Here is a 20,948-nt window from a genome sequence, read left to right on the forward strand (position 1 = left end):
GAGCTACATGGCTTCTCTCTGACTCCGCCTCCTTTCTCCCAGCATTCAGTTTAGCCCCCACCCCCACCCCGCGCCTAGCTCTACTCTACCCTATCAAGCCAAGCCAGTTTCTTTATTTGCCAGTGGTATTCACAGCATACAGAGGGGAATCCCACATCATACATATTCATGCCATGGTGTGTGTGTGAGAGAGAGAGAGAGAGAGACAGACAGACAGAAATCACCTTTCAGGAGTCTGTTCTACGAGGTAGATTCCAGTTCTTGAGCTCAGGTTATTGGGGTTTTGTTGATTGCCTTGGGTGGGCTACTCAGTCTAGGGGTTGTAACCCACCCTGCAATCAGTTATTCCAGGGTCACGGAGAGGCACTACCTGGAAGATATGGGCTAGGAAAGCGGAATGAGGCTAAGCGAGAATTCTTGTCAAAGCCTCCCTTTATTAGAGACGGGGTACAACTTTTATAGGGTAAAGAGTTGGGGGGTGGGCGCAGGGGCCTGGGCTCTTGCCACGTGGTTCATGTTGGTCACATGGTCCGAGTTGGTCACGTAGGCAGGAGGTTGTCTTCGGTCAGGTCACTGTAGGCCAAGAAGTCACTGAGTTGACACATCTAGATCCCTAGATAGTTTGGAATGTGGGGTGGGTTCCGCTAACAGATAGCTCTCATTAACAGCCAATTTGGGTGTGGGGTAGGCTCTGTCAATAGAACTATTCCTAACACAATTAAGGGTGTGGGGTTCTCTGCAGACTCCCCAGGGTGATGGTTCCTGTAATGATTTTAGGAGGAAATTGGCTCCTGACAGGGTTTGGTGGCAGGCAACTTTATAAATGGTCCTATTTTGTTTTTTTGAGATGAGCTATGGGACCCTGGTTGGCCTGCTATTCATTATATTATCCGGGCTGGGCTCAGCCTCTCAAGTGCTGGGATGACAGGCATGAACTACCATACCTGCCTCTTATCTTATTTTATTGGGCTGGGTCTTCTCATTTTGTAGCTCAGGCTGACCGCAAACCCTTGTTCTTATTGTCAGCTTTTGAGTGCTGGGGTTATAGGCTATAACACCTTGTCCTGCTGGCTTTCATTTTTAAACAATCTACGTGCGAGGCATTGTATGCTTTTCTCTATATGGTTCTCGAGCCTGGCCCTGTCAAACCGCAGGACAGACCCTGGAGCTTAATCCCCTCCTCTTCTTCCTGATCTGTCAGCCTGTCTACCCGTCACTCCTGATGTCACTGTCACTTCTGCCTGACTCTACAACCCACCTTGGAGTGACACGTTTACTTCAGGCATGAGGTCATGGTAATTGTTTACTGTCTGGCCTCACCATCCTATTGAGAAGAAAAGCATCCTATTGCCGAGGAGGAGGATCCTGAGGCCAAGCAGAGCTATAGAGGTGGAGGTCCACACGCACACATATACACATACACACACATGCACATACACACACAAACACATGTGCTCACACACACGCACGCATACACATACACATACACACATATACAAATACACACATATACACATACACGTACACATAAACACACTCACATGCACGTACACACATGCACACATACAAACACATGTACTCACATGCATACACACGCAGGCACACACACACTCACACAGCATGAAAGCTATTCTCTGCACCAGCCCCAGAGAGATGGGTACTTTGTGGTTCCCACCCCTCTGCCTCCCATTTTCTGCCTTGAATGGAATTGAGACCTGTCTTCCTTTTCAGCCTCCCAAGGCAGGGTTCTTTCTGACCAGCACTCTTTCTCCGAAGTCTCACCCAGAGGTCCCCTCACCTGTAAGTTCCCATACCTTCCTTGTATTTCCAAGAGTGCTATCAGGCCAAGCAGGTCACTGTCACACTGCCCACCCAACTTGAATCAGATTTGTCACCAAAACTGTCACAAACAAGGGGGTGTGGGGTGTCACGTGACCAGCCTGAGTAACCACATTCTCACTTCCTTCTTCCACACCCTGCCGTTGGGGGTTGTCCGATTGGGACTGCAAGTGTCTGGCAGTGTGGGCTGGGGCCTTGTCATTGAGGCAGAGTTGCTTCTGGGCCCCGAGGCAGCTGCCCCATGCTTTGCTGAGCAGGTAAGTACTGATTTGCAAAACTGGGGAGTGGCTGGTGGCCCAAGGGATAAGAAGCTTGCCTTTCCATTGCTAGCACACAGGGCAGAACCAGGAGCCCTTCTGAGTGGCACTGAGGCTCTGGACCGTGGTCTCCATAGAGACTGGATCTTCTCCAGCCTTAGCTGTGGGTCTCCCCTGATACTCGCTCTCTGGGTGCCAGGCTATGGCTGCTGCCTTATAGTCACTGAATGGAGGTTCAGAGAAGTCTGGGCCCTCTCCCTAGAAACGATCCTACCCCTCTTTTCATGAGTGGGAAACTTAAGGCCAGTGCTAAGACTGAGCCTAGAGGAGTCCAGAAAAGACAAGAGTGCGGTCTGTCTTGAGGTTGTTAAAGCATGAGAATATTCTTTGGAATTCTCTCTCCTCTCTCTTTCAAATTAGATGTGGTTTCCGTTGGTTCATTAGGCTGACCTGGAACTCTGTGCAGCCCAGGCTATCCTCTGGCCTTGGCCTAGTGCTGGGGTTGCGGGCATACACCGCCATACCAGCCTTCTTTGATTATTTTAAATTTTTATTTGCATATTACTTTGTGTGGGGGGGTGTGCCTATGAACTTGTGTGCACGAACAGCCCAGGAGTGTCATCGGCATGTGTGGAGGTCAGACAATAGCTTGAGGAAGTTGGTTCTCTCCTTGCCCTGTGGGTTCTGGGAATTGGACCCAGGTCAGTGGACGTTCCTAGCAGGCCCTTTTGCCCTTGGAGTCATCTAACCCACCCAGATCTTTTTTGCTTTTTTTTTTTTTTAAATCAGATTGAGAAAACAAAACTTGTTCATGGGAAATTGTTTTTAAATTAGTCTAAATTTTAAAAAATGTTATGTGTATGGGTATTTTGATTGCATGTATGTCTGCACATCATATGTTTACGGTGCCTTCATAGGCCAGAAGACAATGTTGGATCCCTTGGAAGCCTCTGTGTGGGTGCTGGAGATCAAACCGGGTGCTCTGGAAAAGCAGCTAGTGCTCTCTAATCCTGCTGAGCCATCTCTCCAGGCTCAGTGTTTTGAGACAATCTTGTCTAGTCCAGGCTGGCCTCAAATCTCCTACATAGCCACGGAGTATCTTAAATTCTGTACCTCCAGTTTCAAGTGCTGTGATTACAGGCATGTTCCTCTACCACACCCGGTTCCTTGATGCTGGAATCAAAACCAGAGCTTCAGGCAAGTTAGGCAAGTGTATTGCCCACTGGAGACTGGCAGGGGCTGAAGACCAAGCAGAGCCCAGCCCCCACACCTACAGATCTGTGTTGTGCTTTGCTGAATGATGTTGGGTTTGAGTCCAGGCCTTTTGTCAAGCTTGGCCAGTGCTTTACCACTGAGCATCCTCAGCCCTTCACCTCTAGATAGAAATTGGTTCCTTTGTCTGACAACGCGGTTTTTTGCTGGCCTCATTTTTACTTCTTTTCCTGGAACTAGGTTCTATCTACAAGGGTCTGACCTCTCGGTGGCCAAGGGTGAGGGAGGTAGCTCTTCTGGGTGCCTCTGGTGGTACCACACCCTGTGAGGATGTTCCTTCTCACCATATTGGCCAGCAGCCAGAGAACTGAAACTGAGGAAGAAAGGGACTGGGTCACCCTGCCAAGTTCTCCAGAAAATCTGGGTTGGATCCCTGTTGGGTCACCGGAGGGGCTTTGGTGCTTTGGGGTCACCTGAGTGTTCCGATGGATGGTGCTGCTGTTTATAGGTGGGGAAACCAGGCTCTGAGGGAGAGATGACAGCCACACGTGATGTCATGGTCAAGAAGGCCTATGGCTGCAGGACCCTGGACCTGTGGTGACCATATCTGTCAGTCCCCTTTGCTGCAGGAAGTGATGCACTGGACAGACAGATTGGCCGGCTAGGACATGTGCTGTTTGTGCCACTTGAGAAAGCCAGGGGAAGCTCTCTTTGAACTTGCGCTAAATCTCACAGCTAATCTGTAGCTGGCCAGTGCCCTGGGGTTCCAACAAGTCGTGCTTAGTTCCTGGGGTTAAGGAGCCCCCACGTTATCTAAAGTTATGCTTGTGGCCTTGCAAGGGCCCACAGGATATTAATTAGACACACAGGGTGTTTACTAGTAAAGAGTCACAGGAGCAGGAGTGAAGGCGCACGCCCTTAATTTCAGCATTTTCTGGAAGCAGAGGCAGGCAGACCTCTATGAGTTTGCAGCCTGGGCCACATAGTCTCAGAATGAATGAATGAATGAATGAATGATAGGGGCTGAGTGTCAAGGCACACAGCTATAATCTCAGTACTCAGGAGGCAGAGGCAGGAGACTCAGTAATTCAAGGTCATTTTTGGCTACAGAGTTGTAGGTCAGCCTGGGCTACATGAGACTGCTTCAGAACAAACAAAAAGTTTATAGGGTGGGAATGGGAATTACAAAAAAAAAGGGAGCGGGGTCCAAGCTAGGCAGTGGTGGCGCACACCTTTAGTCCCAGTTCTCAGGAGGCAGAGGCAGGCAGATCTCTGTGAGTTTGAGGCCAGCCTGGTCTACAAGAGCTAGTTCCAGGACAGGCTCCAAAGCTACAGAGAAACCTTGTTTTGAAAATTTTAAAAAAAAGAAAAGAAAAAAGAGCCCTTGATTGGTGGGATGTGCCAGTTTACAAATATACTGCGAAGAGACTGAGACCGCATGTCTGCAGTTCTGGGGTCTGGAATGGCCCTGTTTAGGGATGTCGTGCCTGTTGGTTCTGAGACCTCAGAGTCTCTTGCCCTCCGTAAGCTTGTGGGCTGGTGAGGTGGCACAGGGCAGATTATCACAGTGCCCATGAGCCAAGAGAGACCCCAGCTGTGCCCGCCCATTGCTGAACCCTGGGCATGTGTCACTGTCTCCACGTGGCTGCAGTGTTGAGCTTCTGGAGTTCATGGGTTAACTTGAGTGGAGTTTTAGGAGACAAACTTCAGGAAGGTTTACAAAATGGAAGATGCTGGACCAAACCTGAGATGATCTGGATGGCTCCAAGCAAAGATGGTTTGGGACTCGCTCTGCAGAGGCACTGCCTAGCTTCCAGGCCCTGCTCCTGGTCAGGGTGACTCTAGATGCCCGGAGGCCCTCAGAACAATGGTTCCCATCCTTTAATGGGCCAGGCGAGACCTAGAGCAGGGCCCAGCACACATGCAGGTCGTACTCAGTGTGCATGACTCACGAGCCTGGAGTCGATGAGATGGAGGCCGCATCTAGGTCCTGCTATAGTGACCGACTGTTGGGCTTCTCGGTTCTCTAAGGAAGCAGAGGCCAGTTCCAGGCTGCTCCCAAGCTGGGGATTTCCCAGGACCCAGCAATGGTTAACAGGGAGCCCCTTACCCTAAATGCAAAATTCAAAATTATGACAATGCATGGTTTCAGTCCCACCACTTAGGAGGAAGAGGTGGTTGGATCTCTGTGAGTTTAAGACCAGCCTGGTCTACATAGTGAGCTTCCAGACTAGCCAGGGCCACATGGTGGGACCCCGTTTGAAAATGATGATAATGATGATGTTAATTAAGCTGGCTTTTATTGAGCATTTACTGGGTTCTAAACATCCCACGGGGACACCCCATCCTCACTATCCTCAGCAGCCCCGTGAGCCGTGGAATCTCTTGCCTCTTCACACAACTGTCCTCACCCTTGACCTGATTTGTGACGCTTTGCCCTCATTGTGGTGTGAAAGTTCACCCTTCTGGGCCACACCTTTAATCCTGGCACTAGGGGAGGCAGGCAGATCTCTGTGAGTTTGAGGGCAGCCTGGTCTACAAGAGCTAGTTCCATGACAGGCTCCAAAGTTACCGAGAAACCTTGCCTCGAAAAACAAAAGAATAAAAAAAAACAAAAACAAAAAGGAAATTCTCCATTGTGGAGGACAGGACCCACACTTTAAGTTTTGAATCTTATCTACCCTGGGCTATTAAACACTGCAGGCTGGAGTTAGCAACATTGTTGCCAACTGCAGGCTAAGGTCAGCCTTTCCAACACTTTTCACGTGGGCCTGGCTACTCCGCAATGTTTTTCAGGTCAAGCGTGCTCACATGTTCATCTACCATGGATTTATAGGCCCTAAACCCCATGGTAAACTGAGGCGCGCCTACGTTGCAGATCTGATATCCATGGCTCAGAGAGGTGAATTGAATTGCCCAAGGTCACACAGCTTTGCCTGGGACAGACCTATGATGGACTGTTATCTGACTCTCCTATAAACCCCTCTTGGGACCTGGGGTACCTGTGCCTCAGTCTCCCCTGATTGTTGGTGTAGGCTTTGTCTTTCTTGGAGTCTGAAGCTCTAAGATGATGTTCAGGGACTCAAAATGGGAGGGTCCAAGCTTCTCAGAGGACTGAGGCCGCTCAAAGCCCACCCTTCATAAACTCCAGGGCCTAGGGAGGTAGCTACTGGTTTGGAAGTGAAGGACAGGAAATAGGCAGGCGAGTATCGAGACAAATTGGATGTGGCTTCACCTTAAAGTTCAGCCAAGCCCACTCTTGCTATCCCTCATCTGTGTCATGGGGGTCCTGGGAGCTGGGCTTCCCTGGAAGAAGACAGGGGAGTTCATCCAGAGAAGAGCCCACCGCAGTGGCAGCGTAATGGGGTTGATGAACGTCGCTTTCCCCGTAGAACATGCCTGGACCTCAGGAGACGTCACCAGTGATGCAGCTGGTGCTGGGCCCACCTATTTCGGACATGGCTTCCATCGGAGCTGTGGGATCCTATCCTTGCAGAGGGCAGATGTCCCAGGTCCTGGTGTTCCAGGACCAGGCCTGTAAGAGTACACAGATGGCAGGGACTGGCCTGGAGTGGCTGGTGGCCCTGCTTAGTAGAGACTGAGGGACTTCTGTGATGTCTGACTTGTGGGTCAAACTGGTTACTCTGGACAGGCCCAGGGACAGAGCTTCGGGCTCTCCCAAGGAGCCTCATCTTTTTCTGTGCTGAGCAAATGTTCTGCCACTGAGGGGCACCCTCAACCAGGAGGTACGACCCCAGCTCTTGTTTATTTACCTTTCCATCTGAGCTTGTGTTTTTCTGCCTCTACCAATCAAATGCTGGGGTTACAGCTACACATCAGCAGGCCTGCCCATATTTTAAAAAGAAATTATATTAATTTATGTATTTACTTCTTTATATGAGACAGTCTTGCTGTGTTGCCCAGGCTGGTGTTAGACTCTGGGCTCCAGAGATCCTTTGGAATAGCTGGGATGCCCAGAGCTTCCACCTGCTCACTCCCGCCCAGCACCTGCCCACAGCAGGGAAGGGCTCTTGTTCCCTGACTGCCCACAGCGCAGCCTTCTCATCTTCTTGGCCCCTTTGAGCCTGAGCCTCTGTGTCCCCACAGAAGGTTTCCCCTATTTCTTCCTTTCAGGAGCCAGCATCTGTGGCCTTCCATTGGACATCTTTGAACCAATGTCACTCGTTTTACATACAGTGGCAGCTGAGTGTCAGAGGCGGTGTCAGAGGCATATAGCTGCTGAAGGGGGAATGTGGGCCAGCCCTGCCTTCACCCCAGGTCGCCTCTGTGTGCCTGGGATTGTGGGTAGAAAGTAGCCTGGCTCCTTTCTGATTGGCCCTTACCTGCAGATAGGACCCCTGACTTTCAGTCCCTCTGGTACCCCATAAGCTGCCTTGCCCCCAGGAACTGAAGGGTTAACCTCCCACCCCCACTGTTTCAGGAAGTGGTTGAGTCTCTGCCTTCCAGGAACCAAGGGGAGGTAGTGGGTGTTAGGCTGTGTTGGTATCTGTGTCATGGTGATGACACGTACCTTGTACCTCGGCACCGGGGCTTCTTCCTGCATTGCTCTCCCCACAGAAAAGTGGCACCGAGGCAAGGCAGGCCGTGTCTTTTTCCTCTAAGAAGGAACCCTGCTCAGAGGCAAGCGTCTGTCTCAAAGTCACAGCGTCTAAGAGGCAGTGTTTGCACCGCCTCCCATCCGACACCATTGTCTGCTGTTCCTTTCTAAAGGACCTTCACAGTGCCTTTGAGGCGGGTCTTGCCATCCCTGTTGTCTAAGCAAGGTCACAAAGGGCAATGCTGAGAGAGACCAACCAAGGGGAGAGATGGCTCAGTGGTTAAGAACACTTGCTGCTTTTCCAGAGGACCTGAGTTCGGTTCCCAGCACCCATGTCTGGCATCTCACAACCACTTGTAACTTCAGCTCCAGAGGATCGGATGCCTCTAGTCCCTGCAGACACCTGCACTCAGGTGCACAGACCCCCACACAGATACATCATATGAATAATTTAAAATGCCAAGGGTTTTTTTAAAAACCCTTTTTAAAAGGTTTTGTTTTGTTTTTGATTTTCTTTTTGTCTTCTTTTGGTTTTTAGGACAGGGTTTCTCTGTGTAACAGCCCTGGCTATCCTGAAACTCACTCTGTAGACCAGGCTGACCTCAAACTCACAGAGATCCACCTGCCTTTGCCTCCCAAGTACTGGGATTAAAAGTATGTGCCACCACCGCCCAGCAGGGTTTGTTTTGTTTTGAGACTGTAATTACATCATTTCCTCTGTTGCTTTTCTCAAGCCAAATCCCCCCTCCCCCATGCCTCTCCTTGTTCTATTTCAAACTCATGGCCTCTTTTTTCATTAATTGTTGTTTCTGGATAAGGTTGCTTTGTGTGTCTTTTCAGAAACGACTACTGGGCGGTGGATAACCAGTCAGGGTGCTCTTTCCTGGGGACACAATTTCCATTCTCCTTCCTTAGTTGGCTCTAGTTCTTGCCTGGGGGCTGAGGTCCTCCCCTCCACTTTGGCATGTCTATTGATGTTGTCCTTTTTCAGTTCAAATAGGTCACTTTTTTAGTAAAAGACACAAAGACCTGAGGAGAGGCAAAAAATTGTGTGTGGGCAGGGAGGAGACAGATAGATAGATGGGAGGCGGGGGTGGGGGCAGGGGCGGGGGCAGGGAGGAGACAGATAGATGGGGCGGGGGCGGGGGTGAAGGAGAAGCATTAGGGACCAGCAAGCTGCTGTTCTCAGACCAGGGTGGGCTCTTCCACTCAGCCGCTGTTTTGTGAGGGCCACGCCCACTGGTCCATGTGTAACTTTTTCTTTTGAAGTTGTTATTATCTAAAATAGAAACAGTGTGCAGGTGAGAGGTCAGCTGTCAAGGCATCTGCTGGCAAGACTGGCAGCTGTTTGCATCCCTGAACCCATGAGGAGAGAACAGACCCCCATCTGCACACATGGCTTGTGTGTGCGCACAAATACACACACACACACACACACACACACACACACACGTGCGCGCATGCGCTCTGAGGCAGGGCAGGCAGATCTATGAGTTCAAGGCCAGGCTGGTCTACAGAGTGAGTTCCAGGACAGACAGGGATACACAGAGAAACACCATCTTGGGGGGAAAAAAGCAGAACAAAACAAAAACAAAACAACAAAGAAAGAGAATCCCAAACAAAACTACAAAAAAAGGAGATGAAAATCCATTCACTTGCTCTACCTCAATGGATTGTTTTGCCCGCAGATCAATTGTTTTCATTCTTTTTGTTTATTTACTTTTGTTTTTGGAGGCAGGGGTCTTGCTACTGACCTTGGCTGGCTTGGAATTTGCTATATAGGTCATGCTAGTCTTGACCCCACAGTGATCCACCTACCTCTGCCTGCAGAGTGCTGGGACAGAAGGAGCCACCGTGCCTGCTCATTTTTTATTTCCTATTTTCAGGTTTCGGGACTGAATCTGGAGACTCACACATGCTCTCAGCAGGTTCCCAGTGCTGACTTGGCTTTCACAGCCCCTCACCTTCCTCTTTTTTTTTTTTTTTCATGTTTAAAACAGGATCTGCCTCCTGGGTGTTGTGGTTACAGGCACGTGCCGCCATCCCCAGACCCTTTGGGCTTCTTCTTAATTTTGTTTTTATTTGTTTTGAAACAGAATCTCATTAAGCCACGCAGGCTGGCCTTGATCTCACTACGTAGATAGACCTACTTCAAATTTGCAGTCCCCCGCCTCAGTCTCTCAATACTGGGATTATAGTCTTGAGCCTAGTAGAAATAAAACATTTTAGGACTGGAGGGACAGCTCAGTGGCTAAGAGCACTGACTGCTCACCCAGAGAACCAGGGTTTGATTCCCAGCTCCCATGTGGCAGCCTATAGCTATATCTCCAGTTCCAGAGGATCCTGTGGCCTCCTCAGACACTGCACACATATGGTGGGTGCATAGACATGCAAGAAGGCAAAACATTCATACAAACAAAATGAAAATACATAGATTATATAATATGTTATATATATATATATAAATTAATATAATTATATATTAACCACTAAGCATTGTATAGCTCATAGCTATAATCTCAGCGCTCAGGAGGTTGAGGCAGGAGGAGAAAGAAAACAAAATTTAACCAAAAATGCCAGAGAGGTTAGTGACCCGTCTCTGATGGTTGGATGGCATTGCTTGTGTGGATGAGCACAGTGCTTGTCAATGCAGCCAGGTCCCACCTCAAGAGATGCCTGGCCGGGCGGTGGTGGCGCACGCCTTTAATCCCAGCACTCGGGAGGCAGAGGCAGGTGGATCTCTGTGAGTTCGAGGCCAGCCTGGTCTACAAGAGCTAGTTCCAGGACAGGCACCAAAGCTACAGAGAAACCCTGTCTCAAAAAACCAAAAAAAAAAAAAAAAAAAGAGATACCTGATGCCACAGTGCCTGCCCCAGACCAGACCAGCTTTGCCTGTGAGGTCTTCAGCAGGCACAGGGTGATGCCATCCCCGCCTCTCTGCCCCTGTCTCCCCAGGTACCATGCTTCCACGCTTCCTGCTGTTGCTGAGCCTCTTGGGCCCTAGCGACAGCCTCCAGTCGTGGGACATCCAGGAGCACGGAACCAAGGTAGCCTCAGGCCCTGTGCCTCTTCGGGAACGGAGACAAGCAACTGGAGATGATGATTTGGGGGAGTATTATTATTTCCTGGAAGGCACAGAACCCCCAGAAATGCTGATCAATGTCACCAGTGCGGTGGCTGCAAACCCTGAGTCTCCGACCGTGTTGGCCATGCTGGAGCAGAGAGTTTCTGTGGGGGCCGGAACCTCTGAGTCAACTACTGCCGAGGTTACCGCCACCGGCCCTGCTGGTCCAGACTCAGGAGGACTGGCTGTTGAAATAGTGAGTACAGAATCAGCCACAGAGTGGAGGCCAAGCACAGTGGAGATGACCATCCAACCAGCAGCCACGGAGGCAGAGACCTCACAGCCAGCACCCACGGAGGCAGAGACCTCACAGCCAGCACCCACGGAGGCAGAGACCTCACAGCCAGCACCCACGGAGGCAGAGACCTCACAGCCAGCACCCACGGAGGCAGAGACCTCACAGCCAGCACCCACGGAGGCAGAGACCTCACAGCCAGCACCCACGGAGGCAGAGACCTCACAGCCAGCACCCACGGAGGCAGAGACCTCACAGCCAGCACCCACGGAGGCAGAGACCTCACAGCCAGCACCCACGGAGGCAGAGACCTCACAGCCAGCACCCACGGAGGCAGAGACCTCGCAGCTTCCCGGGAGTCAGGTTGTAAAAAGTCTGTTCACAGAGGCCACAGCCACAGAAGCACCTTCTACAGAACCCACTGCCACAGAGACCATGCCCACGGAGTCCACTGCCAGGGAAACCATGTCCACTGACTCTACCATCTTCCTTGGCTCATCTGTGACTCGTAAGGACAATGACGTGGCAACTGGCCACTTGAATGACAATGGCTTGAAGAATGGGCTGTTTGTGACTCCTAGGAGCTCTCTGGCCACAATGACCCCAGGGATCTCGGACCTCATTCCCGTGAAGCAATGCCTGCTGGTCATCCTCATCTTAGCCTCTCTGGCCACCATCTTCCTGGTGTGCACGGTGGTGCTGGCAGTCCGCCTTTCCCGTAAGAACCACATGTACCCGGTGCGGAACTACTCCCCCACTGAGATGATCTGCATCTCATCCTTACTGCCTGAGGGGGGTGAAGGGGCCCCTGTCACAGCCAATGGGGACTTGCCCAAGGTCCAGGACCCGAAGACAGAGCCCAGTGAGGACCGCGATGGGGATGACCTCACCCTGCGCAGCTTCCTCCCTTAGCCTCCCTGGCTACCTGAGCAAGGCCCTTGCTGTACCTCCACCCACTGTTCGCCAAGGCCACAGAGCTGGGCTTCCTAGGTGGACTTTATCCATAGGGATCTTTAGGGAAGGGGCCTGGACCCACCCCAATCAGGGCCCAGAGCCTCCAAAGTCCTGCATCTTCTGCTTCATTCATGGAATCCAGTGGCCTCCAAGCCAAGGACCATGGTAGCAGCTGCTGCTCCTAGATGCCTCTCTCCGACCTGTCTGCTGCTTTTTCTGTTGCCCCAGCCACAATGCCTCCCAGTGCTGTTCATCTTCCTGCAGGTCACTGAAGTCCTGGCTGCACATCCCCAAGAAAGAATGAATTCCCTTACCCCACTCCCAAACCTTCCTCTCAGTTGCCATGGTTGCTGATAAGAAAGGATCTCTGGGAAGGCTGCCCTCTGGCCATGTCTGTTTCTCTACCCGCAGTGAGGGGCAGCTCTTGGCCTTCCCAGGCACCTGTCTGAGGATCCCAGGACCAGGCTTGGGTCTTGTGAACCCCTGAGCTTCTGTCTGGTGACAGTGGCCTCCCATGGTGGCACAGCACAGGCACTCAATAAATGTGTATGACAAATGGTGGCTGAGTCCTTTGTGGGCCCAGGCTGCCACCTCCAGGCAGGGTTCCTGAAGGGCTCTCAGGCCAATCTCTGTCTTCCTCTCAGACAATAGAGATTTTTAGTGCCTCCTTGGGTGACTGCAGGGGACAGCACAATGTAATTGCACATGTCTATGCTCCCAGCACTAGAGAGCTGAGGGGCTGGAGGTCAAGGGCATCCTTGACGTTGTAGCAAGCTTGAGAGCAGCCTGGGGTCCCTGAGACCCTGTCTCTGGCTGGCTGGCTCAGCAGGTAGGGGCGCTTGCAGCCACGCCTGGTGTCGTAAGCTTGACTGGGGCCTACATGGTGGAAGGAGAAAACTGCTCCCCAGAAATTGTCCTCGGACCTCCACACACAATAAACAAACAAAACTGAGCAAATAAACCAACCAGAGAGCTTCATTGAATACACCCTTACCAAGTTTGTCCACATGATCCTGCCCAGAAACCTCTCCCTCCACAGGGTGCCCATCCCCACTAAGGTCTTCTAGCGGATCCTCACGCACTGGCATAGCCCCTGCCATCCAAGACCCTTTCCAGGCTGTCCCTTACCTCCCACCCCTCCCCATGGGCTGTTGCCGAGAGCTTGGGATTAACCAATTTCTTTTCAAGGCTAAGATGGTGAGTATTTCGGCTGTGGGTATCACACCATCTCTACTGCAGCTCCCTACATCGGTTCTCTAAACCATGATGGTGTCGTGTGTGGTGATGATGATGTCACTGTGCTCTGTTATAGGGAGTTGGCTCAGTAGGGAAACCACGTGTCTTAATAACGTGAATTTAATCCCCAGAACCCCCCACCACACACACACAAAAACCAGGCTTGGTGATTCACACTCTGAACCCCAGGCTTGGGGCAGCAGAAACGGGTTGTTCTCTGATCAGCTAATCTGTCCCCCTTGAAAACTCCAGGCCAATAAGAGACAATCTCAAAAGGAAGATAGATAGCTCCAGAAGAACGACGGCTGAGACTGTCCTCTGGCCTCCATGTGCACATGCATACGTGTACACACACATACACTTACACACTCACATACACACACCTACACACATATACCTATACATACCTACACACTCACACCTGTACACACCTACACACATATACCTACACATACCTAACCTACACATATCTACACACTCACACACCTACACACACCTACACACTCACACACCTACACACCTACACACTCACACACCTACACACACCTACATACTCACACATACACATACCTACACACTCACACATACACACACCTACACACATATAAACCTACACTCACATATACACCTACACACACATATACACCTACACATATACCCCCCCACACACACACACAGCAAGCCAACTTGGGTTCTGTAAGTTTGAGCCCTAATTGCAGGGCAGGGTGACACAGGGTCACAAATTTGCTGACTTTCTGATCTTGGCACTAGAGCCTATGTTCTGAAACCCCCCAACTCTAGCAAGTCAGGAGGGCTGCCTGTACATGGGTCACATGAACGGTGGACATGCCCTGCCTCACTCCAACCCCACATGGACCCCTGAGCTCTCACTCTTGACCCACCCCCACGGCCTTTCTTCCCATCATTTCCATAGACAAAAGACAGCTGTTGGGAACACAGCACCAGGGAGGAGGGAAAACACTGTCAGGGACGAAGAGACCTTGACCCACCTGCTCAGGATGTGACCTGCATGCAAGAGGAGGCTGCATCTTGGGAGAGTGGAATAGGAAAGCCATTAGGAGAGCCACAGGGAAAACAGGAAGGAACATGGCAGGGGATGGGCCCCTCGGGGAGAGTAGGGACTGTGGAGAGATGGCCCAGTATCTGGAGGTGCTTCCCTCTGGGCCGCTAGAGGAGGTCAGCTGGTGGGCTGGGCCGGTTGGGGTTCATCTCCCCTGGGTCAAAAAGAGTAGGAAGGAGGATTCGCAGATCCAGCGACGACAGGACTTGAGCTACAGTTCCCTGGGGCCTTCCTGAGGATGCTGTGAAAACGCAGCTGTGGTTTTCTTGCTTGGAATGGGGTTCACCCTGGATGGGAGGAACAGCCACCAGGGGGCGCTGGTCACCTGCTTCTGAAGGGCGATGGTGCGATGAGGGGCTGGACAGCCTCGGGTTATGAGTGTGGATATATACTCTGGTATAGTTGCTGATCAGCTGATTCTCAAAACTTGATACCTGGCCCTTGGGCAAATTCCAGGTGTCCCTTGCACACACTGCCCTGCCCTGTCTCTGTATGCCCCTGATCATACAGAACCTGACTCAGCCAAGGCATCCAGTCGTGATCCACACACGTCTGCAGGATCTCCTGAACCCCTCAAACAGCCTTGCCATTTCACAGAGGAGGAAATGAAGGCTCAGAGACGTGAACTTCCAGCTCCCATTACACAGAGGATGTGGGACTGGAACCCAGGTCCTGCAGCCAGGCTCTTAGCTCTATAGATGATGTCTATAGTGTCACTTAGCTCTATAGTGATTCTATAGACATCAGTCTATTCTCCTCACCACAGTGGGGTTCTGGGGGAATCCTGTGCCCCAAAGTCTCACTCTGCTGACCTTTCTGTCATCTGGAAGTCCCCCTTGTCACCCCCTTGCTCCTTGGAGCAGAGGAAAGGTGACAGAGCAGAACTAGCCCCTCTCTGTAGATATCAGGATGATGCAGTGGGAGGCCCTGCCCGCCTAACCTTTGTCTCTATTGCCTCATTTAGGTCCTAAGGGGACTGCATAATAGGGGGCAGAAATCACAGTGCTGCTGCGGGGAAGGAAGGAGGGGGGCAGGACTGCAGCTTAGAAACCCAGAGCAAACAGGTTGCATTTTGTCAAAGAGCCAGGAGAGGCAGGAAGGGGTCAGGCAGGGAGGAGATTCGGGTCAGGCAGGAAGTGGTGGGCAGGTAGTTGGTAGGCTAAGTTTATGCCCAGTCTCTGCCTCCTCCCTGTGTCAGGTGCTGCCCTCTCCCACCCATCACATGGGTGTTTCTCTTGACAGCAGATCTGGGCAAGAGCTGCAAGAGCTCAGGCTTTTCCTGTCTGCACAAGTCACAAGGTGCCAGAGTGTGCGAGTGTGAGCACGGGTGTGTGTATGAGGGAAGAGAACAAGGCAAAGGGGGGCATCTAGAAGAGGAAGAGCTCTTGCAGGGGTAGGGGCGATTGAGGATGTGGGTGAAGGAGTGGTTGAGACACACCTTGGGATGCTGGAATTAGTGGCAACAGAAGGAAAAGCGAGCTAAGACCTCAGGGTTCTGACATGGGCAGCCATCCTGAAGAGGGGCTGTGGGTAAAGGGCTGGGATGAGGAAGGGAGGGGTCCCTAGTGGGGTTTTAGCTTTGTGGGGTGTGAAGGCCCTTCAGGTGCTTCCCAAGACAAACGCTGTTTGACATCATCAGCTATCAGGGGAAAGCTTAGGGAAACCCCATGAGGGCCACAGCACAGCAAGGCTGAAAGTGAAAAGGACAGCAACATGCAGCTGGTTGGGGAGAGGCCGAGGTGCAGCATAGCTGGTAGAGTTATTATTCATGGCAGCACTCAACTACTGATGAGGATGGGGAGGGGTTGGGGCACTTGCCATGGTTGATGGGGTCCCAGATGCTGCATCTGCTTTGGAGACCAGTTGAACAGATTCCCATATATTTCACCACAGTCACTGTGCACAAGAATGCAAACACATGCTGGTCTGAAGCCATTCACAGGCTGGTAGCTGCCTTGGTCCGACAGCCAGGTTCAGCTGGTGAAGGGTATGTCCATGCGGTGGAATAGCACTCAGCATAAACAAGAGCAGATACCAGCATGCCTACTCACTGAATGGCAGAAGCCAGGCACAGAGGGTGTGTGTAGAGTGTGGATTTGAAGGACATAGTGTCCAGGAAGGGGCCGTAGAGACAGCTTGGCGGTTAAGAGCACCAGCTGCTCTTCCAGAGAGTCTGCGTTTCTTTCCGGATACATGGGAGCTCACAACCACTTGCAATTCCAGCTCCATGGGATCCAATACCCTCTTCTGGTCTTCCTGAGCACTGCATGCATACACATATGCCTATACAGAAACATATTCATCCGCATGTGTAATCTAAAAAATCTAAAACGATTTTTAAAGTTCAGAAGGGCTAGGGAAAGGACTCTGTAAGTAAAGTATTTATCAACAACGCTCAAGGATCTGAGTTTAGATCCCTGAAACCCACATGTTCTATGGTGAGGTGGGCTGTAGAGACAAAAATTCATGGGATAATCTTTTTGTACACTGTTAGGATGTGTCGTTGCCTTCTGATTGGCTTAATAAAGAACTGAATGGCCAATAGCTACACAGGAAGAGGTTAGGTGGGACTTCCTGGAGAAGGAGGAACTCAGGGGGATGAATCTAGCCTGCGAGAGATGTCAGGAAGACAGGGAGGGACCCAGGAAAACAGAATGAACAGAAGGTAAAAAGCCATGTGGCAGTGAAAGACCCTCGACGAGGACCTTTTTTCAGGAGGAGACCTCCCCAACTCCAAGGAACAGGCCGAGACTGCACGGATGCAAATCGCAAGAAGTTTATTGAGTAGACACAGGTACCTGTGGGCGGCAAGATCTCTTGGAAGACTTGTGCGCCTGCCAACTGGAGGGCGGGCTTTTTATAGGGAAGAGCAAAAAGCAAGTTTACAGAAGCAAAAGCGTGGTTATCGGAATGAGGCGGGGGGCATGAATGGTTTCCTCTCTCAGCATGGATGTCTGGCAACAGTCATCCCGTTCCTATCTTATAGATATCCTGTTTTGCAGTCAACCTGCTTTGTTGATGTCCTATCTTATTGATATCCTGCCTTGCAGTCTTCCTATCTCATAGACATCCTGCTCTCTCAAGCACATGAGATGTTCTTAAGCAAACAGGACATTCCCCCGGGAGCATGCTAGCTGCAGGTTTTGAGGAGGGGGTCTGTAGGGTCTTTCAGCAGAATATAGATTAGTATAAACAGGTTAATTTGAGTTGCAAGAGCTAGTTGGGAACAAGCCTAAGCTAAAGGCCAAGCTCCCATAATTGAGGATAAGTCCCAACAAGTACTACAACAGAAGAATCTCCAACACTCATGGGCTCAGCTCTCTGACTGAAGCTGTTTCTGAGCTCTGGATGGATCTGGCCACTGTGCCAACCTCCTGTGCTTGTCCCCACTCTTCTTCTGGAAAATGCCATCTCCCCCATCCTCACTCTGGTGCTGGACGTGAAGATGAGCCTGGGTGCTCAGCAGACCCTCCACCTGCAGGGTGGCTGCCTCTGTGTCTGCTCATGTCAACCAAAGACCACTGTTTTCCTGTTTACCCTCAGGTGGATCACCCCAAGATTCACAGGTTCTCTTTTCTCCAGTTTAGGAAGGGGGCAGACATCGGCCTGAGACCGGCTGGGTGTTTGCAGCCTGGGTGGTCCCAAGGCTCAGGAGACATTGGGCATAGGATGCCCTCCCCCCCGACAAACAACCTCCGCAGATTCCCTACCCAGGGTGCATCCTTCTGGGGAGATTATTCTATCTCACATGTCTGTCACCGTGGGGAAGTCAAGTGGCAGGGACACAGAACTGCTGGTCACATCACATCCAGTCAAGAGCTGGGAGAGGGAGCGAGCACTCATGTGATCTTGCTCGGCTCACTTCTCCAGCCTTGTGCAGTTCAAAATCCCCTGCCCAAGGAGTGATGATGCCCACAAAGGAGGCTTCTCCCTGTTCGAGTCAATCCCCTGTCAAAGTGCCCACTTTGCCAACAAGCCAAACCTAAACACTGCCTCACTGAGACTTCCTTCCAGGCTGGAAATCAGAGACCTGGACTTAATCTCTCTGTGTCTCTGTCTCTCTCTCTTTCTCCCCCACCCCACCCCTTTCAAAGCATAATTTTTGTGTTGTTTTGGTTTTTGTTTTTGACCATATGTGGGCAGGACAGACATCAGGAAGCAGAGATGTGTGAAACTCTGAGTTCAAGGCCAGTCTGATCTACACAGCAAATTCCAGGACAGTCTGATGTACACAGCAAATTCCACGACAGTCTGATCTACACAGCAAATTCCAGGACAGTCTGATCTACACAGCAAATTCCAGGACAGTCTGATCTACACAGCAAATTCCACGACAGTCTGATCTACACAGCAAATTCCAGGACAGTCTGATGTACACAGCAAATTCCAGGACAGTCTGATGTACACAGCAAATTCCAGGACAGTCTGATCTACACAGCAAATTCCAGGACAGTCTGATCTACACAGCAAATTCCAAGACAACCAGAGCTACATAATGGAGATCCTGTCTCAAAAAATAAAAATACACAAAATAAACAAATAAAAATAAATAAAATAAAAGTACAAAAAGTTTTTTTTCTAAAAAAAACACACAATATTATATAAAGTATAAAAAACCTTTTCTGGGAGCTGGAGAGATGGCTCAGAGGTTAAGAGCACTGGCTGCTCTTCCAGAGGTCCTGAGTTCAATTCCCAGCAACCACATGGTGGCTCACAACCATCTGTAAATGAGATCTGGCGCCCTCTTCTGTCCCACAGGGATACATGCAGACAGAACACTGTATACATAATAAATAAATAAATAAACTAAAAAAAAAACACCTTTTTCTGAGTTTAATTAGCTCAGGATATTTTATTTTGAAAGAATTTAAAATCTTAGGTGGATGTGGGTTTATGTGTGTACAGGTGTCTGCAGAGGCCAGAGCATGTCAGATCCCCTGGGCTGGAGTGGTAGGGAATTGTGAGCAGCTTGACATAGGTGCCCGGCTCAAACTCCGTCCAGCTCCTAAAGATCTGAGATCAACCATGACCACAGACTAGCCCTCTGAGCAGTGACCGGGAACCCCCTAAATTTCTAAAGCGCTAAGTCAGGTTCTGGTCTGACTTCTCTTCAGCAGCAAGATTACTCTCCCAGAGAACTTTGAATTGGCAGCAAAGGTGGAAAAAAGTCAAGACTGTGGTGCCATCTGGCCAGTGGGGAAGTGGCCTGGGTGGGGGGAGAAGTGGGGCAGGGGAAGCAGAGAGGCCACCTTAGTCCACCTCTCTGGGCTAAACTGAAGAAGCCTTGGAGCAAGCCACCACGCTCTCAGCCCCGCACTTGCTCATCTGGGAGTTTGTGTTAGGGGCCGGAAGCAGGTCTGAGGGCCTGATGCTTGCACAGCAGGCAGTGGCTCAGAGTTCCCACCTGGCAGCAGGAGACTGCAGCTGTGTAGAGGGAAGGCCAGGAGGGGCGGTAAGGTGTGAGCCTCTGCCAGGAGGGGCGGTAAGGTGTGAGCCTCTGCCAGGAGGGGTGGTAAGGTGTGAACCTCTGCCTGGAGCGAAGCAGGAGCTGCTGAGGTTTCGGTGTGTTGAAAAGGACCCCGAGATCCATGTGTTTATAGAATTAAGAAGTGGAGCTTTCGGCTTTTGAGAGGTAATTGGAGTCCAATGAGGTCATGAGAGTGGAGTGCCATGGCAACCTCAGTGGTATGGCATTGTAAGAGGAAGATAAACTCTTCTACAGAGTTCTGGCTGTCCTGAAACTCACTACATAGACCAGGCTAGCTTCAAAATCAGAGTCTTCCTGCCTCTGCCTGCCCAGTGCTGGGATTAAAGGCGTGTACCAATGTGCCTGGCTTTTCCTTTGAGCTTTTCTTTTTTTTTAAAAAAAAAGAAATTATTTTATATGCATTAGCAAGAAGGTGTCAGATCCCCTGGAGTTATAGACAGTTGTTAACTTCCATGTGGGTGCTGGTAATTGAACCTGGTCCTTTGGAAGAACAGCCAGTGCTCTTAACCGCAGTCATTTCTCCAGCCTCCACTCTTTCGAGCTTTTAAGACCACCATCTGCTCATGTCACACGCAGTCCTCTGGTGTACAATATTAAAGATGTTTTAATTTGTTTATGTTGTCGAATATTTAATGATGCACAGATGTGCTGCATTCTTTTGTGTTGCAATTGTTTAACTCTGTGAAGCTGTGATACTTTGCCTGTCTAAAATGCCCGCTTGGTCTAATAAAGAGAGCTGAATGGCCAATAGGTAGGCAGGAGAAAGAGTAGGCTGGCTGGCAGGAGGAGAAATCTGGGAAGAGAAGGAGCAAAAGGGAAAGAAGGAGAACGAGGAGGACTCCAGGGGCCAGCCACCAAGCTACACAGCAAGCCATGGAGTAAGAAGTAAAGAAAGGCCCTGTGGTGGTGATGCACACCTTTAATCCCAGTACTCAGGAGGCAGAGGCAGGTGGGTCTCTGAGTT

General features: G+C 50.7%; 1 protein-coding gene across 1 annotated transcript; it reads left to right on the forward strand.

The window, feature by feature from the left end:
• Positions 1-1,991: 1,991 nt before the first annotated feature.
• Selplg (selectin P ligand) lies at positions 1,992-13,127 on the forward strand. Its single transcript, XM_041646455.1, has 2 exons — positions 1,992-2,096; positions 10,822-13,127. The coding sequence occupies exon 2, from the start codon at positions 10,827-10,829 to the stop codon at positions 12,135-12,137; it is 1,311 nt and encodes a 436-aa protein (XP_041502389.1). The 5' UTR covers positions 1,992-2,096; positions 10,822-10,826; the 3' UTR covers positions 12,138-13,127.
• The last annotated feature ends 7,821 nt before the right edge of the window (positions 13,128-20,948 follow it).

The sequence above is a fragment of the Microtus oregoni genome, unplaced genomic scaffold (assembly GCF_018167655.1).
Source record: "Microtus oregoni isolate MIOR12 unplaced genomic scaffold, Mior012 000003F_ref0000135, whole genome shotgun sequence".
In the NCBI taxonomy this organism is placed as follows: Eukaryota; Metazoa; Chordata; class Mammalia; order Rodentia; family Cricetidae; genus Microtus; species Microtus oregoni.

What these genes read in the sequence shown, in the direction of transcription:
- Selplg (XM_041646455.1), top strand. Translation starts at nt 10,827, where the DNA reads ATGCTTCCACGCTTCCTGCTGTTGCTGAGCCTCTTGGGCCCTAGCGAC.